Below are 22,987 nucleotides of genomic sequence, written 5' to 3' on the forward strand. Positions count from 1 at the left end.
TTTGGTAAAGACGCGAGGAGACAGGGACAGCCCGAAGGGTAGGACCTTGTACTGATATGCCCGCCCCTCGAACGCAAACCGCAGAAACGGTCTGTGTCGAGGAAGGATCGAGACATGAAAGTACGTATCCTTCAGGTCGATGGCTGCAAGCCAATCCTGGGCGCGAACGCACGTGAGAATGCGTTTCAGCGTGAGCATCTTGAACGGGAGCTTGTGAAGGGCCCGATTCAAGACACGCAGATCCAGGATTGGTCGTAATCCCCCGCCTTTCTTGGGTACTATGAAGTAAGGCTATAAAACCCAGACTTCATCTCGGCTGGAGGGACAGGCTCTATTGCGTCCTTCGCCAAAAGAACCGCAATCTCTGCCAGCAGGACAGAGGCGTTGGGACCTGTCACCGAGGTGAACAGAACGCCGCTGAACTTGGGGGGACGCCTGGTGAACTGAATCGCGTAGCCGAGTCTGATTGTCCGAATGAGCCAACGGGACGGGTTGGGAAGGCGTAGCCACGCCCCAAAGCACCGTACGAGTGGAACCATCTGGACAACAGAAGTATGGACAACAACAGCATGGAACACTGTGGCCCAACCCGGGAGGCAGTGCGTCCCGAAGTTGAGGCTGTGAGTGGAATCCACTCACATGGCTCCGAGTGGGCAGGGTGACATGGGGATGCTCTGCGTCCCCAGGGCGCCAAGACCCTGCCCCTGGCGAAGGAAGGAATGGCTGAGAGAGAGGGATCGGATGCCCGAAGAGGCCAGCCTGGGAGATGGGAGCGTCGAGAAAGCGAGCTTTGTCAGCGTCGTTCATCTCAGCCAGGTCCAACCAAAGATGCCATTCCTGGACCACCAGGGTGGACATTGTCTGACCCAGGGCGCGCGCCGTGACTTTTGTCGCCCGGAGGGCGAGGTCAGTCGCCGTACGCAGCTCTTGCAGCAGCCCTGGCTCAGAACTACCCTCGTGCAGCTCCTTAAGAGCTTTCGCCTGATGGACCAGCAAGATGGCCATGGCGTGCAGGGTGGAAGCTGCCTGTCCAGCGGCTGAGTAAGCCTTGGCAGCGAGAGCGGCCATGGTCTTATTCGCCTTGGATGGGAGATGCAGACGGTTCCGCCAGGTGGCCATGGACTGCGGGCACAAGTGCACCGCAATCAAACGTTCCACCTGTGGAATCTCCACGTACCCCTTGGCAGCCCCATCGAGGGTAGTGAGAGCGGAGGAGGCAGAAGAACGGTTTCTGTGAGGGGCCATCAACGTCTTCTGGAGCTCCTCATGCACCTCCGGGAAGCAGGGCTGGACTGTGACAAAAAAATGGCCCTGGCATTTTTGCTCAGACTGGCCCACCACAATTGGTCGGACACCACCCACTAGTACACCATCCTTGCAGTCCCTGTAAATATGCATACCTACTGTTCCATTCCCCAAAGCCCCTACAAAGCTGAGTAGTAAGTGCAAGTGGACCAGTGTACTCACTCTCTCTTGACTGACTCCCTGGTGATCAAAAGTGGCAGTGGAGAAGGGCCTACACACCAATGGACAGCAAAGATCAGAAATAAATTCTTATTTTAAGTCTTTAACTTTGCATTATAATCTTGATGGACAATGTGCTCCAAGTTATAAAAGCTAGTTAACCCTTAGAACATGGATGTAAAATACTGATAATTCTATAAAGAATTTTTTTTCATTTTTTTCAACGAAACAGACTATACTTTGTTTTAAAGAGCACAAACCCCTCTTTAAGTGTCAAACATTTACCTCTTATTGTTTAGATACTCCCCATTAAAAACAACGAAAAGGAAAACTATACTACCAAATTACTCGCAAAAAACGTCCTAATAAAATGATATACATGTTATTCACTTGCCATAAACAACCAAGTGTTCATACCAGAGTAATAGGGTACAAGAGCTACAAAACATAACTTTTTATAGCTGAAAAGTGAGATCTAGTAGACCATCATCACGACTAACGGCTATAAATAGACACCTATAGTCTCGTTGTGAAATAAACACATCATCAGTAATATTACATTAAAATAATAACCTGAATTTTTTTTTGAAAAATCAAATTGCATCATTTCAGGTTTTTCTAGTTAATGAGAAGGGGCGTTACTGCATAAGTGAACTCTGATAGCTACAAGGGCACACTGCTAGCGACAAAAAAAAAAAAAACAGTGCAAAATAGCTTTTGATGTGTTATTTGACTTTAGCTGACTGAGTGACCAGTGCAGTAGGTGACAGTCTGACTTTATAATAACGACGACAATTATGTTGTCTTATAGCCTAATATTCACTAATTTAGGTAAAGCATCATCATTGTCGTCGTCGCATCGTGAGTCCCTCGCTCCCTCCCTCCCTGTTAATCATGCTTACTGCTTCTATTATACTCTCCTGCTTACTCTGTCCCTCATTGGCTTCACTGTCAAACACCTGCTGCTCCTCTGCCTGACAGGTGTCTCCTCCATGTTCTTCTATGTTCTTGCACGTCGTCAGGTACTGTAAACGGAAGCTACTGTAACCGTACTAAACATGTCAGGAAATGTCACTAAATTTTTGCACGTTGAGGCATCAACCTCTAAATTTTTTTTATTTTTTTGCCCGCAACTTCTCCGCACCCCCCTTGCACTTGCGCTTTTGTTTCTCCATCATCCTAATACACAGATGTTTTGGCTCTGAGCTACTGCAGTGCATCTGACACACAAAACACAGGGGACGGGGTGGAGTCTGTTAAGAGATGTGATTGGGCCAGCCCAGTGTCAGTATGGAAAATGAACCAATGGGCCGCTGTCCCTGCTTTATGGGCCGGTCGTTGGCCAAATTTATGTTTATTAAAAAAAAAAAAAAAATCATATCATATCGCGGCCCCACCCCCAAGTGCGTCGGCCCACCGGGCATTTGCCCGGTATGCCAGATTACCAGTCCAGGCCTGCCGGGAAGAAAGGCACTGGGGTGGGACGCGGCTGTGAACCGCGCCCCGAACCCAGAAACCAATCATCCAACCGCGAACACTCGGGACACGGTGGAGGGTTCCACACGAGACCGATGCCCGCGGCGGCCCGGGCAAGCATGGCCGCCAATTCAGAGTCCGCCTCAGACTGAGCGACCACCCCTGAGGGCGGAAGTACGGAGTCATCGTCGTCCTCTGAATCAGCAAACCCACTCCCCGACACAGCGAGCGACATCTGATCCTCCTCCGGAGCGCCGAAAGTGACACGGGGCACCCCCGAGGAGGGCCCCGCGGCAACAGCCGGCAGCTCGATGGCACATGGCATTGCGGAGGAGTGGGAGGTTCATGGGGGCGGACCCGACGAAGTGGCTCCCACTGTAATCCTCAGATCTCCTAGAGTACTAACCTGGCCAGCGGCCGCTACAGCAGCTGGCGCTGGGGTAGTAGCAGAGGGGACTCTGTTGAGGGAACTTGTCCTAAGCAATTAAAATTGCTGTTTGTTCTCTCAGTTCAGGAAATTCACTCTTGAAGAGGTGAAAGGATGATCAGCCGATCGGCTCCGAAGCAAAAGTATGAATGAAGGTGAGTATTTATGCCCGGCATGTAAATCTCACAGGCCAATTCCCATTGGCTTGTTTTGTACCCTTGGAGGTGATTGGGCTCCCAGGCGAGACCCCATTACGTCAGTATCGACGTAACGTCGAACGTGACTGACTGAATGGGAAACTTTATTCCCCACTGCCACAGCCTTTCGTTTTCTCTTAAAGTTCCCACAGGAAATTCACCACACAAGCTGCCTTAGGGATTAAATCCTTTAAGTACTCTGTACTTATATTGTTGAACTACTCTTAGTTGACTGCTCAGGTTGCTGTCCTTGTAAATATATTTTTTTGTGGATTTAACTCAGAGCTCAAGCCGAGCCTCGTTTGACGACAGCAAGCCAAGTTTGTTTTACCATATGATGTTTTATTAACAAAATTCAGGAGGAGCAAGATCAGATAATTAACCTAATTAGCACAAGTGGAGAGCATTCAGTTAAATCAACTCAGTCAATGTCAAAAGGTATAAATTCAGCAGACTGACTTCTGTTCATCTGAGAGTTTATCAGCATTCCTCCGCCGCCCCATCTCCTCACTTATAGTTCTATGTACTTTTACCACACCGGGGGAAAACTCTGGGTTTCGGCCAACATTCTGAGCTTGGAGCCCTCTCCCCAGACAGCACGCCAAATATGCATAACTTTAAGCATTCTTGTTGCTTCATAACATTAAAGTTGAACCACTGCACTCACATGAACTGTTTTAAATAAGTCAAAAATATCTTAATTTGTGTTCCAAAGATGAACAAAGTTCTTATGGGTGTGAAATGACATGAGGGTGAGAAATAAATTACAGAATTTAAAATTTTGGGTACACTGACCCTTTAAGCAGATTCTTAAAAACCACTGATTGGCCATTATGTTCACATGCTCATCAGATATGTATGTGATTGGCTACAATGATCAGTGCTAGACATCTTTGATGCTCTTCACCAAGCCCTTACACAGATACTCACAGGAGCGTTTGCAAAAGGGCGTCTATCAGCAGATCCCTGATATGTTCACTGACAGACACATGCTTTCAAACACTTCCATGTGTATCTATGTAAGCAGCTAAGCCCTACAATTAATAATGATATGATAATAATAATAATGATAATAATAATAATAATAATAATAATAATAATAATAGTAATAAAAGAATAGTTAAATAATACAAATAAAAATGGTTTCAAGAACGGCATCTTCTCTGGATCTAATTTTAATTCAGTCATTCTACAAATTAGCAGCACAAACAAAAAAAAATTAGACATCAATACAGAATGAATTCACTTTCATGCAACTAATGCATTTATATTATAGGCAATGAGACAAGATAAACTCTTACCTACAGTAATGTCAACAGTGTTACTCCAAGGTGATATTACAGTGCCGTTATGGTAGGTGTAATTACAGCTGTAGCTGCCCTGATGTGAGACGCTTACATTGACAAGGTGGAAAGTCACATCAGAAACATGTTTCTGGGAGGATATTGATGATCCGTTTATGAAGAGGTGGAATTCAGCATCAGCATTGCATCTTGGTTCAGGTGTTGTGCATCTGAACCGAATGTTTTGTCCAGGAGAAACAACTGCACGAGAAACTGCATTTGTGGAGATCAGGAAAAGAGTGGGTCTCTGCAGGTAACCTGCAAAAGAAATAGGCATCCATTTAAAATTACATGTTAAGATAAAAATCATTAAATACATGAAGCTTATTGTAATTTCTATTGCTCATTTCTACCTAACTCTGTCAAAATGCAAAAGATTTACCTGAACAAACAACAGCAGCATCTTTACCATGACCACAGTTGTGAGCTCCTAGTCCTCTGTGTGAACACTGTGTGAGGTTTCCTTCACCTCCCGAGCATCCAACACCATCCAGCCAGATCGATCCACTGCCTTGACCAAAGGCGGCACTTTTAGGTGCACTGATGGCTGAACCACACTCTAACTGTCTGCACACCACAGCAGCATCATTCACGTCCCAGTCATCATCACACACGGTTCCCCACTGGCCATTATGAAGGATCTCCACTCTTCCACAGCATGAATCAGACCCACTGACCAATCTTATGTCTGGTAAGGTATAAAAATGTAAGTAATGTTATTAAAAACTATGTTGTAAGTATATGTATATTGTATGTGTTTGACATTGTTAGTAGCCAAACACCAAATGTGCATAGCCCCTCCGCTTTTTTTTTTTCTTTTTTCTTTTTTTTCAAAACTCAATGTGGCGTAATGTCAGATTCACATTCTCTATATTGTATGTGTTGAAATTGTTAGTAGCCAAGCTTTTTTTTTTTTTTTTTATAATTATTATTTGGGACTAAACACCATAGGTTTATGTTGTTTTCAATCACTATTGTACTCTTTTCATCACAAGCAAAACATCAAATTTACAATGGCATCTTGGCTCTGGGGAAAGCATATATTTTTACCTTTTAAGCAGACGACACCTGCATCATCTTTGTGACCACAGTTATGGTTTCCCAAAGGACTGTGTGAGCACTGTGTGAGGGACGATTCACTTCCTGAACATCCCACATAACTCAACCAGGTCCGACCACTTCCCTGGCCAAAACGAGCGTTGGAGTGTGCTCTAGCAGCTGGTCCACATCCCAACTGTCTGCACACCACCTCAGCATCATTCATGTCCCAGCCATCATCACACACTGTCCCCCACTGGCCATCATAAAGGATCTCAACTCTCCCAGAGCAGTCAGTATTACCATTCACCAGTCTGATACTGTATTCACCTGAAAAAATAAAAATAAAATAAATATATTATAAATCAACACACATCTAACAACATGCTAAAAAATAAGTCATTCCATGTCTTTCCACGCTCATGGGCAAAGGAATTTCTCTCAAAGGCTTGCAGGTGTATCTGAGTTCACACAAAATATAATCTTTTAGCAAACACCAATGCTAAATTTTACATATATTGTAATTATTTTTCACAGCTTATAATAATCAATTTAATGAGCCCATGTTTCTGGCATAAATTAATACATCTTTAGATAACTGTGTGATTTGTATATGTACAGTACATTTCTGAAATACATTACTTGTACACAGTGACCTCTGATAACAGACCACACTAAATTGTCATGTAAATACATGAATGTCATGAAATTCAATATTTTCTTTGAAACAATACGTACTGAAAGTCCTATACAAATAAATGTGCATTGAATTTTACTACCATTTTACTACCACAGCAGGTATTTTGGCCTGTGCTCTTGCAACCGCTTTCAGATCGATCTTTATTCCCCAGCTCGTACAAAACGCTGCTGCCAGGATTCTGAGCAGAGCCCGAAAATATGAACACATCACACCAGTCCTCAGGTCCTTGCACTGGCTTCCAGTTGCATTTAGAATTGATTTTAAAGTACTGTTACTCGTTTATAAATCATTCAATGGCCTAGGAATTCAATACATTGCAGATATGCTCATAGAATATAAACCTAACAGTCACTCAGATCATCAGGATCAAGTCACTTAGAAATACCAAGGGTTCACTCAAAGCAGAGTCTGCTTTTAGCTGTTACTCCAGCCGCAGCTGGAAACAGCTTCCAGAAGAGATCAGGTGTGCTCCAACAGTAGCCACATTCAAATCCAGACTCAAAACACACCTTTTTATCTATGCATTTGCAGATTGAGCACTGTGCTATGACCGAACTGTCTGCATTTATTTTATATACGTATTATCTTTTTATTCTTTTAATTCCTTTCCTGTTTTTATTTAATTTTTAATGTATTGTAGCGTCTGGACTAATCAGGCACACAAAATTATTCAATATATTTAATGAATTACCTATGAACTCACTTTATCAAAGCTCTGTGAACCCATCCCCCTAAAACTGCAACTAGCATCCCAAACTAGCTAAACTACAGGAAGAACGTACTCAGTTACTAACGTAACCTTGGTTCCCTGAGATACGGAATGAGTACTTCGTATGGGGAAAAGTCTCCCACTGCTCTGGATAGGATGCGGAAGAGCTCGGCATCCATACCCTGGCCGTGATCAATGGGCTCCAGAGGAGGTAGGGGAGCGGGGTCGTCCAGCTCGCCAGCCCATCCTTCCGCTTCGGAAGCCGCAAGAGACATGGAGTCATCCGGCTCTTCGTCAGATCCTCCAAACGAGACGAGGTCGCTCACATCTGCAGAGGGACGCTGCTCGGGACGGGAGAACATGACAGGGGATTGTTCTCTTGGGGGAGAAGGCGAGGCACGCGGGGGCTGGGACGACGTGAGCTTGCACAACTCCGGGCGCTGAGTCGCTCTACCCCGCTGTCTCTTCCTGGCCGGCTCGCGGGAGGAAGGAGACGGGAGGGCGCGAGCGGCGAGATCGGCTTCAGTGAAGAAGGCGACCCGCGAGCGCAGAGAACCGAGGCTCATGCTCTCGCAGTGTGGGCATGAGGCTCCAGCGAGCACGCCGTCGGCGTGGGACTTGTCCAGGCACGCGACACACTCGCTGTGTCCGTCGTCATCGTGCAGAGGGGCTCTGCACATGCCACAAGAGTGGCGCGGCATTTGCAGCAATGCCGCCGCCGTTATAACGGCGAATGGGGGGCTCTTTAAGAGCGGTGAGGGCCGCGGAAGCTCTTTTAGAGCGGTAGAACCGCTGAGGAAACGCTCTTTTAGAGCGGCAATAAGCCGTGGGAAAAGCTCTCAATGGGCGCGCCGGATGGCGGCAGGAGACACGCTGAGAAGGCGGCCGGAAGCGGGAAGTGGGAGGCGGGCGTCTCGAGGACGGCGCTCGGGGCGGCAGTCAGCGAGGGCGCCGGCGCTGTCTCCGACCGGCGAGTTCAGCTGGGTCCGCTGCGGGACCTCTTCAGACGGCGGCGAACTTCTTCTGGCTTCAGACGGAGATCAGTGAGGAGATGCGTTGTCGTCGCTGAAGGAGAAAGGACTGAAATCCTATGGCGAAACGCCTGCTTATATAGCCCTTAACCCCGCCCATTTCGGTGGGAAAGTTCACGCGCTTTCTCGCCATAGGTTGCGCAGCTATGCCGCGCCGTCATTGGTTCAACAACTTGTCTATGAGTGAACCAATGACGGTGCAGTTACACTGCGTTATTGAAAAAGGCTTCAGTAACGGGGAAAAAGGGAGACATTTCCCCATACGCAGTACGAGTGAAGTATCGAATGGGAACTAGGTGTCCTGTTACAGATACTTGGACCTTTTACGATCAGGAACAATTTTGCAGAGACCAGTGACTCATTCTTTCTGAGAAGGACAAATAAACTCTCTTAATCCTATGTATTCTCTATATAACCACTTGGGAAATGTATAAACATGTATCCAATTTTCCCATATCACGACTTTCCTTTTATAGACTTTATTCTATGTATTAATTCTCTCTTTTGAACTATTTTGGTATTAATGTTCCATAGTTGCAAATGTATAGTTAACTGAGATCACATTGGCAGCATGTTTGGTATCTACGGACTCCAACTTTAATTTCCTATTTGGTAATTTATGTTACATGTTACTAACTCTGTGACACATTAGTATTATAAGAATTTAGAGGGTTCTTTTCTCATTCATCCAATCCAGTGTCTTATGCTAATATCTTGCTACAGAACAAAGACTCGTAAAACTTCCCTCCGAGGGGGCAACTCCTTATTGGCTCAGACACCTTAAGAGGGTGTGACATCTTCACCTCTTATATTCACTGATCAGAAGATCAAACTCTTCTCTTCCTGCTCTTCCTCCTCTTCTTTTCTTTTACTGATGAATGCTGACATCAAGATGATGCTTTAAGAAGCTAGAAGCTTCTAAGGAACCCCAAGCTTGTGCCGGGCCTCGGCCTAGACCTTCCATTCACCAAAGATCCTCTGAATCCAACTGGTTCTCTTTCATCAAGACAATATCAGCAAAGATTCAACGGGAGCCTCCACAAATTGCATCAGGACAGTTTAATTCAACTTGGAGAGACATGCAAGTATCAAACTTAGTCTCATTATCGGATACATTGAGTATCCTTACCGCTTTTAAAGAAGGGCCGGTTAAAATTAAACTGATGGTTTGCTCAAGGCTGTTGATCTGCTGAATGTCCAACAATGCTGTAACCTCTTGCTTCCTCTACTCTGCTTTAGCTCTCTCTCTCTCTTGGTAAACTGTATGCATGTATGTGTGTGAATGTTAGAGTAGTTTAAGTGTTTAGTCTAGTTAATAAAGTCTTGTTCATGACACACGTAAGGTTGTCCGTGTTTTGCGCTCATATACGGGATCATGTCGATCCTGACTACAGGCTTTTAGTAGAGTAAGATTGTTATTTCCCATAACCTGGAAATTGACATTTTTTAGAATTAATAAACAATTAACACTGTGTGTTCATTGGACAACAGGTTCATTGATTGTAATATTAATTTTATTACATTAAGTTAATTTTATTAACTGATTCATAGTGATGGCCGATTTCGAAACACTGCTTCATGAAGCTCCGAAGCTTCATGAATCTTTTGTTTCGAATCAGTGATTCGGAGCGTGTATCAAACTGCTAAAGTCACGTGATTTTAGTAAATGAGGCTTCATTACGTCATTACTGTTTCGAAACATTTCAAAACAGTTTGAAATTTCAATGGTTCACCGGTAGAGGGCGATGATAAAGTGAATCCATGAATCATGCAGATTCAATGAGAACTGTTGAACAAGTGTCTAGGGCTTTACCCTATGGTTTTACCTGATCTCTGATCAGTTTTATACATTTGTAGATGTTTTAATTATACATATTAATAATTACCGTTATTAATTTTAATTATGCTAGTCTTATTGGCCTGTTTAGCTTGAGCCATGGAACAGAGAAACACGCAATGAAAATTGATAAAATAACATATTATACAGACACTCTATATTTAATCTTATTAGATGATTATTTAATTCCATTTGATTGACTTTACTTTCAATAAAACTTTTGCAATACATTTGTTAAAGGGTATTTTTAATGCATGTTTGGCCTGAGTTTTGTTGCATTTGCACTGTTCTGACCACTAGGAGTCACCGTGGAGACGGGTGTCAGATTGTTTCGAAGCCTCGAATCATAACGGCACATTTGATTCAACTGCTTCAGTGTTTCATGAAGCCTCGATCTGCCCATCACTACTGATTCAAATATTAATCATTAATTATAACTAGTTATGATTAATTATTCATATTTATTTTGAGCTAATTTGCTACAGTATTTTATATATTTTATGTATAATCTTGTTATTCCTGACTTTTAATGCATCTTAAATATTGCTGTCTGGTTTAAAGAGCTGGGAGAATTAGGAAGAAAGCATTTGTGATTAGGTTAAAATTTGGTAAATTTGGATAAGGGGACAAACCATGGGGAAATTTGAGCTGTGGTGCATGGTTAATATATCTCTGGATTACAGTCAGGACACTTTCCAAAGGGGAAATTTGAACTGTGTTGCATAGATAAGATATCTCCGGAAGAGGGAATGGGGCTGTGTGGCGCAGTTTGAGGTGTCTTGGCAAAAGGGGAGATTGAAACTTTGTTTATCAGTTCGAAGTACCTTAACAGGTAGAGCTAGACAGTGGTCCTGTCATGTGAGAAGATCCAGTTAGATCCACTCTGACGGACAACAACAAAAAACTCCCTGAAACTTCCTAGCTCTTCCATCCAGATAACAAAATTCTCTTTTTACTATTATTTCAATTTCTTATGTTCTATTTTTATTCTTCTTCTTCTTTATGTAAAGCACTTTGAATTACCAATGTGTATGAAATGTGCTATACAAATAAAATTGCCTTGCCTACTGCCGCAGCAGTGACCACTTTTGATGGGTGACTGGGGCTGGAATCAAACTCTGGTCTTCTAGTCAACTGAACTGCCTCTTTACCACTGAGCCATGGTAGATGACAAATAACAGATGGACCCAAGGGCAGAAGAATAACATGTAGGCTTAGATGACTTAACAAAAAGTGTTTTACTTACAAAAGGGAAGCCGTGCTACCACAGAAAAATACAAGAAACAAAAGATGGGTAAAGGCAAATCAAATCAAATCAAATCAAATCAAATCAAATCAAATCAAATCAAATCAAATCAAATCAAATCAAATCAAATCAAATCAAATCAAATCAAATCAAAAGTCTTCGCTTTCATGACAAGGCTAACACAGGAATAGTAGGCTCATGACTGAACACAACTGAAAGAAAAAGGCATGCTTAAATAGGCAAACACAAACAAGATAATGACCCACAGGTGGGAGAAATCAAGTCCTAATGAGTAGCAGTACAATCCCTGCGTTCCATTCGGAAGGGCTCATCCCTATGCCCTAATCCCTTCAGAGGGTTTACCCTCCGGAGTGAGAGCTTCGAAGGGATGAAGGGTGTAGGGGTAAAAAAAACTGTTCTTTTGGAACGCACTTCAGCGTCATCTTAACGAGACAATCAAGGAGGATAAATTGTGCAAGTTGCGCCTTTTGTTTAACGTTATTATTTATTTATTTATTTTAGGTTTACCGCATGTAGGCTATATTGTATCTATGTATTTGAAACATTTGAATGGACTGATAAATGAGCTGTAAAGTATTTTTTTAAGTACAATGTCATTTTGACCATAATAATGTACAAAATCTAACTCGTATAAATATTACAGAAGTACAGAAAAATATTATACATACCTGTATAGTTAAAATCCGAACTCCTAACCTCCTGTACCCATTCTGTGACGTCAAACAACTTCCCTGTGCAAAGGATCATGGGGGCCCGAAGTGTCCATCAGTTGTTCCCTTCGAAATCCTTCATTCCGAAGGGCCCTTTGAAGTGGCCAGTTTTGAGCACTTTGGTTTGGAACGACCATAGACTGTAAAAAATATGGACGTAGTGTCCGTGACGTCACCCATAGAGTTGTGAACAGCAGTTTTGACGCCTAAATGAGGCCGCGGCCATCTTAGCTGCGCGTCACCGCACGTTACTCCCGGATAACTGAAAATGGGCAAAGAGGCGGGGAGGTGGTTTGAGCTGATATGACTGGTTGCTGAAACCACGCCCGCCTAGCTCGACGTGACCATGTTAGCAAGCAAAGGAGCTATCTATCTAGATACTATCTAAATTATTAATGAAGATAAGTTTTATCATCAGAAAGTTCTAAAGGTTTACTGTCAATCTACGGTGTTTCTTTAAGATATAGATGCTCCAACACCAGTAGTGTTGGGTGTCCAAATAACAACATGGAAAATCAAATGGGACTTCATACCTTTATAATAGAGATCGCGAGATGAATCCAATCTGTGGCACTTGGGTAAAATATAAATGTCCATTGCAAAAAAAAAAAACATTTCACATTTCTTCTGAATGATCTGCTCATCGTTCTTCAAGAAAGGATGCAATCTGAGCAGCCTTTATGTTGTAAAACTGCATACGATCGTATCTAACTAACAAATGAGCCGTGTCCAAAGTATATTTTTTTCAAAATAGTGCAGGAGTTTTAGTTATAATATCAGAGCAGTGCTGTCAGAGTTGTATATCCTCCTGGTATTGTCATTGTAGTAAATCTCGCAATCAAAACTTTCAGCCAGTGCCACGATCCAACAACGTGTGTTCTGTGTCTCTTCCCCATGCATGCACACAGACACACATCAGTCTCGAATATTATGCAGCAAGCCATATTTTATAATTGTATAAAATAATCAAGAAAAAAAAGCACAAAAACGGCTGAGATGCCAAATTCAGCGGCAGCTGAGGTAACATGACGGCTCACAGACAGCAGCGCAATCTACCTGTCACTCAAGTGACCACGCCCTTAATTATGCAGAACTTTTAAGGCTTAATATAATTTAAACGGATAAGTTATAAAAAAATTCACCCCCCTCAGAGTTGTCATGAAGGGCAAAAATAGCAGTATAGACAAAAACCACAATTTGAACCAACTTGTAAACATGTTTTTTTCTGCTATAAACTTGGCCAATTTAACATGGGACTCTATGAGATTCTGCTCTCTTTTGGAGCCTGTCCCTAGCGGCCAGTCGATGAATCGCAGTTTAAGTTACTTCCGTATTGGCTTCACGAGAGAAAGGGGGAGGTTGCCGCTTGGGAACGACCCTTCAATATGGCGGACATGATTATTTTCACTCCGAAGTGCCATTCGGAGGGCGATATATCCCGTTTGGAACGCACCGAATGTGTTCTACTGAAGCTGGGGCCACCAAGTGGCTGGGAGAGTCATTACACGGCATAGGGTGTCAGTGCCAGCTAGTGGTTGGGAGAGTCATTACAAGCTGGAGCCTTACACCACTGATCTCGCAACACCCTTCAGACCAAAAAAAAAAAACTTTATTCCCCACTGCCGCAGCAGTAATTTCAGCCTCCACTCTCAAAGCAGTTTCTGTAGGGACAGAAAAGTATCCCTTCACTCCCTCAGCAGTGATTTCTCTCCCTGTTCCTACAGGAGCCTTTCGTTTTCTCTTAAAGCTCCCACAGGAAATTCACCACACAAGCTGCCTTAGGGATTAAATCCTTTAAGTACTCTGTACTTATATTGTTGAACTACTCTTAAGGCGAGCATACACTGTGCGACATCTGTGCGATTTCAGCAAGGTTACCAACTCACATTGTACAAGTAGATTGCGTGCGATGGAAAGCCAAAACGCACGATTTATGTGTTCACACTATGTGGTCTGATGGTCGAGACGTGACTTAACTGCTCACACTATGCATTTGAAATATGCACGATAAACCCACGTACTGGGATGCGCCGATAGACAATATGTTTCCAGAGATACTGTCAAAAGCATCAGCTATGGATATCAAGAGGATTTAGCATTTCCAATTCATATATTAAATAATAATAATAACAATAATAATAAGCCTATTATTAATGTTAGTAGTAGTAGTAGTAGTAGTAGTAGTATAGGGTAGGCCTATTTAATATTAAATTGATATTAGCTACAATTAATTTGGCCCGCAATATTTCATAGCGCATCACCGCATAACTGACGCGCTGCGAGGATAATAAAAGATTTGATTAGCTTATAATTACTCCTCACTGAAAATTATTTAAAGACATTTATACAATGAATTAAAGGCATATAATTAAAATTATTAACAGTAGCCTATGTGTTCGCAGACTGCAATAATCAGTCAATGAAAAGCAGCTTCACTTCAAAAACAACCTGTTTAATACGAAATACTTCTCATTTTTTCACCCACTACATACAGTTTATGGGCCACAAGAGAAATATTGAGAAAATAAATTAAGATACATAGCCTACCGTTATCAGGTTGAAGTAGGATTTATCTCTCGTTGTCTCTGAGAGAATATGCACCGAAAGCTTGTTGGTTTTACTTTTATTTTTTTGTAAAGGCTGGTGAATAATTGACAGGGGATTGAGACGTCTTCATCGGCATCTGCTTGTGTAATATGAACTAGACACCAACTCGCCTTCCTGGTTTAAAATCGAAAAAATTCCTATATGCGACGTGACATTTTTCTTTATCACCAATTGACAAACAGTTCACATTTCCGCATTTAATAAAATTAAGTGAATATTAAATAGCCTACATGAGTAAATAGAAAGTGAAAAGCGAAACATATAAATTAATGATCAAGTAAATTAATACAAGAGGCACCGGTTATGTACACCCAGGTGGCTTGAAAGACGTGGGTTTATCCATCATGCAACACAAACTGGAGGTAAGCAACATTTTGCTAAATTGCAGCTAGTTTGATAGCTACAGAACTTAAAGATCTCCCTCTTTTCGTTTTCTTTCTTGCTGCATTGAAGATTGGTTTAATATATTTTTTCGCGCAGGCGCAGTGGGGGGAAAAACACAGGGTTTAGGCAAGTCGGTTCGTAGCTCTGCTTCAACTGTGCGATATCCTCACGAGGGGCGACCAAATTTCTGACATGCCAGAACTTCATCTGACCATGCGATAGCCAGTCAGGAGAGGTTTATCGCCACTCGTTTCCCCGTGTACACTGCACGAACACTGCACGACAAGCGACACACAACAAAGCTGAAAATCGGCCCGACTCAAAAAAGAGTCGCACGAGTCAGAATTCGGAAAATCGCACAGTATGCCTGCCTTTAGTTGACTGCTCAGGTTGCTGTCCTTGTAAATATCTTTTTTGTGGGTTTAACTCAGAGCTCGAGCCGAGCCTCGTTTGACGACAGCAAGTCAAGTTTGTTTTACCATATGATGTTTTATTAACAAAATTCAGGAGGAGCAAGATCAGATAATTAACCTAATTAGCACAGGTGGAGAGCATTCAGTTAATCAACTCAACCAATGTCAAAAGGTATAAATTCAGCAGACTGACTTCTGTTCATCTGAGAGTTTATCAGCATCCCTCCTCCACACCATCTACTTTTACCACACCGGGGGAAAACTCTGGGTTTCGGCCAACATTCTGAGCTTGGAGCCCTCTCCCCAGACAGCACGCCAAATATGCATAACTTTAAGCATTCTTGTTGCTTCATAACATTTAAGTTGAACCACTGTAATTTTTGGTAAACTAACCCTTTAAGCAGATTCTTAAAAACCACTGATTGGCCATTGTGTTCACATGCTCATCAGATATGTCTGTGATTGGCTACAATGATCAGTGCTAGACATCTTTGATGCTCTTCACCAAGCGCTTGCACAGATACTCACAGGAGCGTTAGAAAAAGGGCGTCTATCAGCAGATCCCTGATATGTTCACTGACAGACACCTGCTTTCAAACACTTCCATGTGTATCTATGTAAGCAGCTAAGCCCTACAATTTAATAATAATAATAATAATAATAGTAATAAAAGAATAGTTAAATATTACAAATAAAAATGGCTTCAAGAACGGCATCTTCTCTGGATCTAATTTTAATTCAGTCATTCTACAAATTAGCAGCACAAACAAAAAAAAATTAGACAATACAGAATGAATTCACTTTCATGCAACTAATGCATTTATATTATAGGCAATGAGACAAGATTAAACTCTCACCTACAGTGATGTTAACAGTGTTACTCCAAGGTGATATTACAGTGCCGTTTTGGTAGGTGTAATTACAGCTGTAGCTGCCCTGATGTGAGACGCTTACATTGACAAGGTTGAAAGTCGCACCATAAACATGTTTCTGGGAGGATATTGATGATCCGTTTATGAAGAGGTGGAATTCAGCATCAGCATTGCATCTTGGTTCAGGTGTTGTGCATCTGAACTGAATGTTTTGTCCAGGAGAAACAACTGCACGAGAAACTGCATTTGTGGAGATCAGGGAAAGAGTGGGCTGCTGCAGGTCACCTGCAAAAGAAATAGGCATCCATTTAAAATTACATGTTAAGAGAAAAATCATTAAATACATGAAGCTTATTGTAATTTCTATTGCTCATTTCTACCTAACTCTGTCAAAATGCAAAAGATTTACCTGAACAAACAACACCAGCATCTTTACCATGACCACAGTTGTGAGCTCCTAGTCCTCTGTGTGAACATTGTGTAAGGTTTCCTTCACCTCCCGAGCATCCAACACCATCCAGCCAGATCGATCCACTGCCTTGACCAAAGGCGGCACTTTTAGGTGCACTGATGGCTGAACCACACTCTAACTGTCTGCACACCACAGCAGCATCATTCATGTCCCAGTCATTATCACACACGGTTCCCCACTGGCCATTATTAAGGATCTCCACTCTTCCACAGCATGAATCAGACCCACTGACCAATCTTATGTCTGGTAAGATATAAAAATGTAAGTAATGTTATTAAAAAATATGTTGTAAGTATATGTATATTGTATGTGTTTGACATTGTTAGTAGCCAAACACCAAATGTGCATAGCCCCTCTGCTTTTTTTTTTTTTTTTTTTAACTCAATGTGGCGTAATGTCAGATTCACATTCTCTATATTGTATGTGTTGAAATTGTTAGTAGCCAAGGTTTTTTTTATTTTTTTTTATAATTATTATTTGGGACTAAAAACCATAGGTTTATGTTGTTTTCAATCACTATTGTACTCTTTTCATCACAAGCAAAACAGTAAATATACAATGGCATCTTGGATCTGGGGAAAACATATATTTTTACCTTTTAAGCAGACGACACCTGCATCTTCTTGATGACCACAGTTATGGTTTCCAAAAGGACTGTGTGAGCACTGTGTGAGGGACGATTCACTTCCTGAACATTCTACATCATCCAACCAGATCCGATCACTTCCCTGGCCAAAATGAGCATCGGAGTTTGCACTAACAGCTCGTCCACATCCCAACTGTCTGCACACCACCTCAGCATCTTCAATGTCCCAGAAATCATCACACACTGTCCCCCACTGCTCATTATAAAGGATCTCAACTCTCCCAGAGCAGTTATTACTACCATTCACCAGTCTGATACTATATTCACCTAAAAAATAAAATAACTATATTATAAATAAACTCACATCAAACAACATGCTAAACTTGCTAAAACTATCAGTCATCTCATGAAATTAGTATCTGAGTTTTAACTAACAGTCTGTTACTTACCAGTTACTGAAGTTTGAGCACTGGCTGTTGAGATGAAAAACAGGGACATTTAAAAACATTGTAGACTTAAAGTTAGATATTATGATTTACTTTAACATCACCATCACTGAGCTTCCGACACCTCTTTCAGTCTTTATGTAAAAAACATTTTCCCTGAAATTTCGAGTAATAATAATCTGCAAGAGTGTGATTATAAACAGAACGAGGCTGTGAAAGTGTCCAGTGAGTACATGAGTTTGTTCAGCTGATGACGTTTAACATCCCCAACAACCTCTGTAGTCTCATTTAGCCACTTCTTAGCAACCACCTTCTTAAGAAAAGTAAAAGATTTAAAGAAAATCACATGGGGCATTACTGATGTATTTTATGTTGTAGAGTAAAACATGAAAATATCTTGAGATTGCCCTTATTTCAGGCCTTTAAATTTTTTTTCAAAAAATCTATATAGATTTCAAAACTATGGAACCAGAAGTGCTATAATGCTAACTGGTTTCCAGAGTTTTGGCCTACAAAAATACCTCTTCCTTGCCATGAATTTGTGTAAGTAGATGACACATTCAACTGCTCCAGACATGTTGACGCATCCGCCATCTTGGAATGGTCAACATTTAGTTTCAGATGCTGTCTGCACTCACAATAAAAACCAATGAGTTTTCTCCAAGTGTTGCGCAGCCTCTGGTTGTGAAACCACCAAGATTTATAACCTTTCACGGGTGAGAATGTGTTGGTTTGTTTTGTATTAACTCAATATTACAGGTTTTTAAACTATGGTAACTTTTATTGTTGTGTTAGCTAAGACCTTTTTCTTATCTAACATTAACGATAAACTAAATCCTAAGAAAATCATCTGATCTCCACCACTTTTATTTATTTTTTTGGTGTCCTCAGAGTGTGTCCATATGCATGTTAATTTTGGTGAAAATATCTCATTTCATTTTGAAGTTATTGAAAATATAGAAAATGACCCATGAACGTCTTTGATTGGATTTTTTTTTTTTTTTTTTTGCCACTTCTTATCAAAATTTTGACATTTGGGCAAATGCATATAGTTAATCAACTTAGGTTCTGTGTTTTCCATGCAGGTTTCGTCTCGATTGGACTAACAGTTTCAAAGATATTCGCAGTTTTTTTAAGCACTAAATCACAATGTTGCACAAACCATAAGCTGAAACCTGGCAAGTCTGGTATCGTTGGACTTGGCAAGGATTCAGGAGTCTAAAGACGTGACTCCCATGAAAATAAGTCGACCACACCCATTATATACATTTTTAGCTAAAACCATTAAAAACATATGTTTTTTTAAAGGTTTTTAACAGTTATAGCACCACCTATGTTCCGTTCTACACGTATCTCAAAAAACATGGCCGCCCTCGGCCAATGAAGTTTGAGCACCTATTAGACAAGGTTAACGGAGGCCGATCGGAACGAAACTCAGTGGGCACATTTGACTCATGGTCCTAGAGGTCTGTAAGAATGTTGACACATGCAGCATATGACTCTAAAGAAGTACGCCAATTTTTTGTGTAGCTCGGACCATAAGTGGCGCTATAATTGTTAAAAACTTTTAAAAACATATGTTTTTAATGGTTTTAGCTGAAAATATATATAACTTTGGTTGTAGTCGAGTTATTTTCACAGGCGTCACTTCCTTAGACTCCTGAATCCTTGCCGAGTCCATCGATACCAAACATGGTAGGTTTTGCCTTATGGTTTGTGCTACGTTGTGATTTAGTGCTTAAAAAACTTTTGCAAATATCTTCGAAACCGTTAGTCCGATCGAGACAAAACCAGCGTAGGAAACATGGAACCTATGTTGGTTTACCACATTTATTAGCCCAAATGTCAAAATTTTGATAGGAAGTGGCAAAAAAATCCAATCAAAGTCTTTCATGGGTCATTTTTTATGCTCTTATATATATAAGTGTCTATAACTTCAAAACGAAATGAGATATTTTCACCAAAATTAACATGCATATGTATGGACACACTCTGAGTACACTCAAAAAAAGTAGGGAAGATCACGCAATAGGTGGCGCTATAACTGTCAAAAAAAACTTTAAAAAAATCTAAATTGCCTATTTCCTGTAAATGGTCTTTTCCATCTATGATCCAAGTGTTTACGTGCTTCCTATATACAATATAATACCTTTTTATGTGCTTAAAGGCCTTAAATGCTTGAACCCTGGTAAATGCTGCTCGCAGCATTAATTTTTTTTTTTAGTAGGCTACTGTCTGGAGTAAGATATTTTACATAAAACATGTTTAAATATAGTCCTAAAATAGCTGAATTAATTAAAATAACCCGTTCAAAAGTTTGTGAACCATTGATTCTTAATACTGTGTGTGGTTACCTGGATGATCTATGACTGATTGTTTGTTTTTTTGATGGTTGTTCATGAGTCTCTTGTTTGTTCTGAGCAGTTAAACTGAGCTCTGTTCTTCAGAAAAATCATCCAGGTCCTGCAGATTCTTCAGTTTTCAAGGATTTTTTGCATTAAGATGCATTAAGAGCTGGGGAGTGAAAACTTTTGAATTTGATGAAGATGTCACAATTATTCTTATTTTGTTTAAATATATATATATATATATATATATATATATATATATATATATATATATATATATATATATTAGTGGTGGGCCGTTATCGGCGTTAACGTGCTGCGTTAACGTGAGACTCTTATCGGGCGATAAAAAAAATTTAATCTATTCTCAAAGTTGGGTTGGGAGCTGGGTCTATACTACGCAAGCTATGATGACTTTCACCTTGATAGTTTAGCGCGGATGTATACCTAGCCGAATTCACCCTTCGCAAAGACCCGCCCCCCCTTAGTTACTGTTGCTTTCTCCAACAAGCCCTGGTGCTGTCACATCACACACAGTAATAAATGCATCACGGAGCAAAGAGGACACTGACAACACGTCAACAGACAAGAAAGAGCAGGTTACTTATGATATTTAACAAAGTCCCAGCTGTAGTTTTTTAAGAAATTCAAACAATAAAACCCGTTTTCTTTAATGTGTCGTGACCAAACCGATCATCTCTTCCTACTAGTCCATTTATAGCATCAAATAAACATGAATGAACATGAGAATCAGTGTTGTTTCAAACGCGGAAAGATGTCAATATACAAAATATAATATACAAAAGTTTAACTCCACAAAGGTTAATCTTCTAAATCCTATCTGCTTTGTCGGACAAAATGGCGGATTACTTTTAGTCATTTGCTGCGTCCCAATTCGCCTACTTATAGTACGCTCTAAAAGTACTCTTTCTGTGAACAAAAAGTACTTACTTTTGAGTGTGTAGCAAAAGAGTAGACAAGCTTTGGGACATACTATCACGTCATACAATCGCGTCTTTTCTCTCTGTCGCATCCTGTCACCGTAAACTGCCCTGTCAATCATCTTACATCCTCCACATTTCATTTAGTTAATTTCCTACCGTATCGGAGAGAAATGCAGCACGTTGATCTGCAGTCGCGAGTCTTTCATGTGGAGAACTCTCCTCATATTAATGCATAAAGATGCATTTAAAAGTTAATGGCCAATCAGATCTTTATAAAAGTCCACATTGGTATTTGCACATGAAAAATAACACAGATAACATTAATATTTTCTATCAGGTTAAACTGATTATTAGTCACTCAAACAACCTCTCAGCGTTGATCGTGCATATTCGCCATGTTTTGTAGTTTTTAACACTTTTTACTCGTGTTTGTAGTTCTGAACTGAATCCTCGTCCAATGCGCAATGGGTTGTGGGCAATATTAGCCTCTATAGTGTGCACGGATCCACACTTTGAAAATCTACCGGAAATAGTAGACCATCCGGGGACTTTTGGCATACTCTTTTCAACATACTATGCTTTGGGACACACTTATTTTAATCTCACATACTATTAAGGATGGATAGTATGGACATTGGGACACAGGGACAATTTGGGTATCTCACATATTCTGAATGTCTTCGGCAGAATTGAAATGAGCCATTTTAATCTAGATTAATCTAGATTAATTCCAAAATTAATCTAGATTAAAAAAATTAATCTATGCCCACCACTAATATATATATATATATATATATATATATATATATATATATTTTTTTTTTTTTTTTTTTTTAATTTAGTAATGCCCTTCGGAAGCAACAGAAGATACTTACGTGTTTGTCAGAAGTAAAATTAAGTACAATTTACCTTGATCTTCAAATTCATAAAGTTTTCACCCCCCGGCTCTTAATGCGTCACGTTTTTTCTGGAGCATCAGTGAATGTTTGAACCTTTTTTAATAGTTGTGTTTGAGTCCCTCAGTTGTCCTCAGTGTGAAAAGATGAATCTCAAAATCATACAGTCACTGCTGGAAAGGGTTCAAATATGCAAAAGATGTTTGAAAACTGATGAATCTGCAGGAGCTGGAGGATTTTTCTGAAGAACAGAGCTCAGTTTAACTGCTCAGGACAAACAAGAGACTCATGAACAACCATCACAAAACAAAAAAAAAAAAACAGTCATAGATCATCAGGTAACCACACACAGTATTAAGAATCAAGAGTTCACAAACTTTTGAACGGGTTATTTTAATAAATTCAGCTATCATTTATGTAAAATATCTTACTCAGGACAGTACTAAATAAAAAATAACATGCATTTTTGTATGATCTCTCTTATTTTGTTAAAATTATTCACATTTTCACAGATTGTACAAGGGGTTCCCATACTTTTTCAAACAACTGTATTTATTAAAGAGTTTATGTTATACTTATATTTTATAATTTTTCATTTTACACCCCCTTAGAAGTTAATTCTAACTTTAAGCCAAACTCAACAGTTGGCAGCCCTGCTTCATGATCCCTTTCAGTGTAAATCCTGGTGTCTAGATGAGTACGGGTATGTACTGTACGGTACTGATCCGTGTGTAGACATAATGAATGTAAATATCTGCATTCATGTGTGAGAAGTTATAGAAATATATTTCAGTTAGTACCCCTTCATTTTAGTCTACTG

The 22,987-nt window shown here is 40.7% G+C and overlaps 2 protein-coding genes across 2 annotated transcripts in view; both read right to left on the bottom strand.

The window, feature by feature from the left end:
• LOC137005207 (scavenger receptor cysteine-rich type 1 protein M130-like) overlaps positions 1-8,034 on the bottom strand; it is a 62,691-nt gene extending 54,657 nt beyond the window's left edge. The window contains exons 1-4 of the mRNA XM_067366022.1: positions 7,440-8,034; positions 5,958-6,275; positions 5,290-5,595; positions 4,866-5,165 (exon numbers count right to left, since the gene is read on the bottom strand). Coding sequence (XP_067222123.1) covers positions 4,866-5,165; positions 5,290-5,595; positions 5,958-6,275; positions 7,440-8,034 — 1,519 coding nt within the window. The remainder of the gene's footprint in view (positions 1-4,865; positions 5,166-5,289; positions 5,596-5,957; positions 6,276-7,439) is intronic.
• An 8,270-nt stretch (positions 8,035-16,304) lies between these two features.
• The window catches only part of LOC137005208 (deleted in malignant brain tumors 1 protein-like), a 49,353-nt gene continuing 42,670 nt past the window's right edge, over positions 16,305-22,987 (bottom strand). The window contains exons 9-11 of the mRNA XM_067366023.1: positions 17,543-17,860; positions 16,885-17,190; positions 16,305-16,760 (exon numbers count right to left, since the gene is read on the bottom strand). Of these exons, the coding sequence (XP_067222124.1) occupies positions 16,429-16,760; positions 16,885-17,190; positions 17,543-17,860 (956 nt within the window). The 3' untranslated portion in view covers positions 16,305-16,428. The remainder of the gene's footprint in view (positions 16,761-16,884; positions 17,191-17,542; positions 17,861-22,987) is intronic.

The sequence above is a fragment of the Chanodichthys erythropterus genome, chromosome 17 (genome assembly GCF_024489055.1).
Source record: "Chanodichthys erythropterus isolate Z2021 chromosome 17, ASM2448905v1, whole genome shotgun sequence".
In the NCBI taxonomy this organism is placed as follows: Eukaryota; Metazoa; Chordata; class Actinopteri; order Cypriniformes; family Xenocyprididae; genus Chanodichthys; species Chanodichthys erythropterus.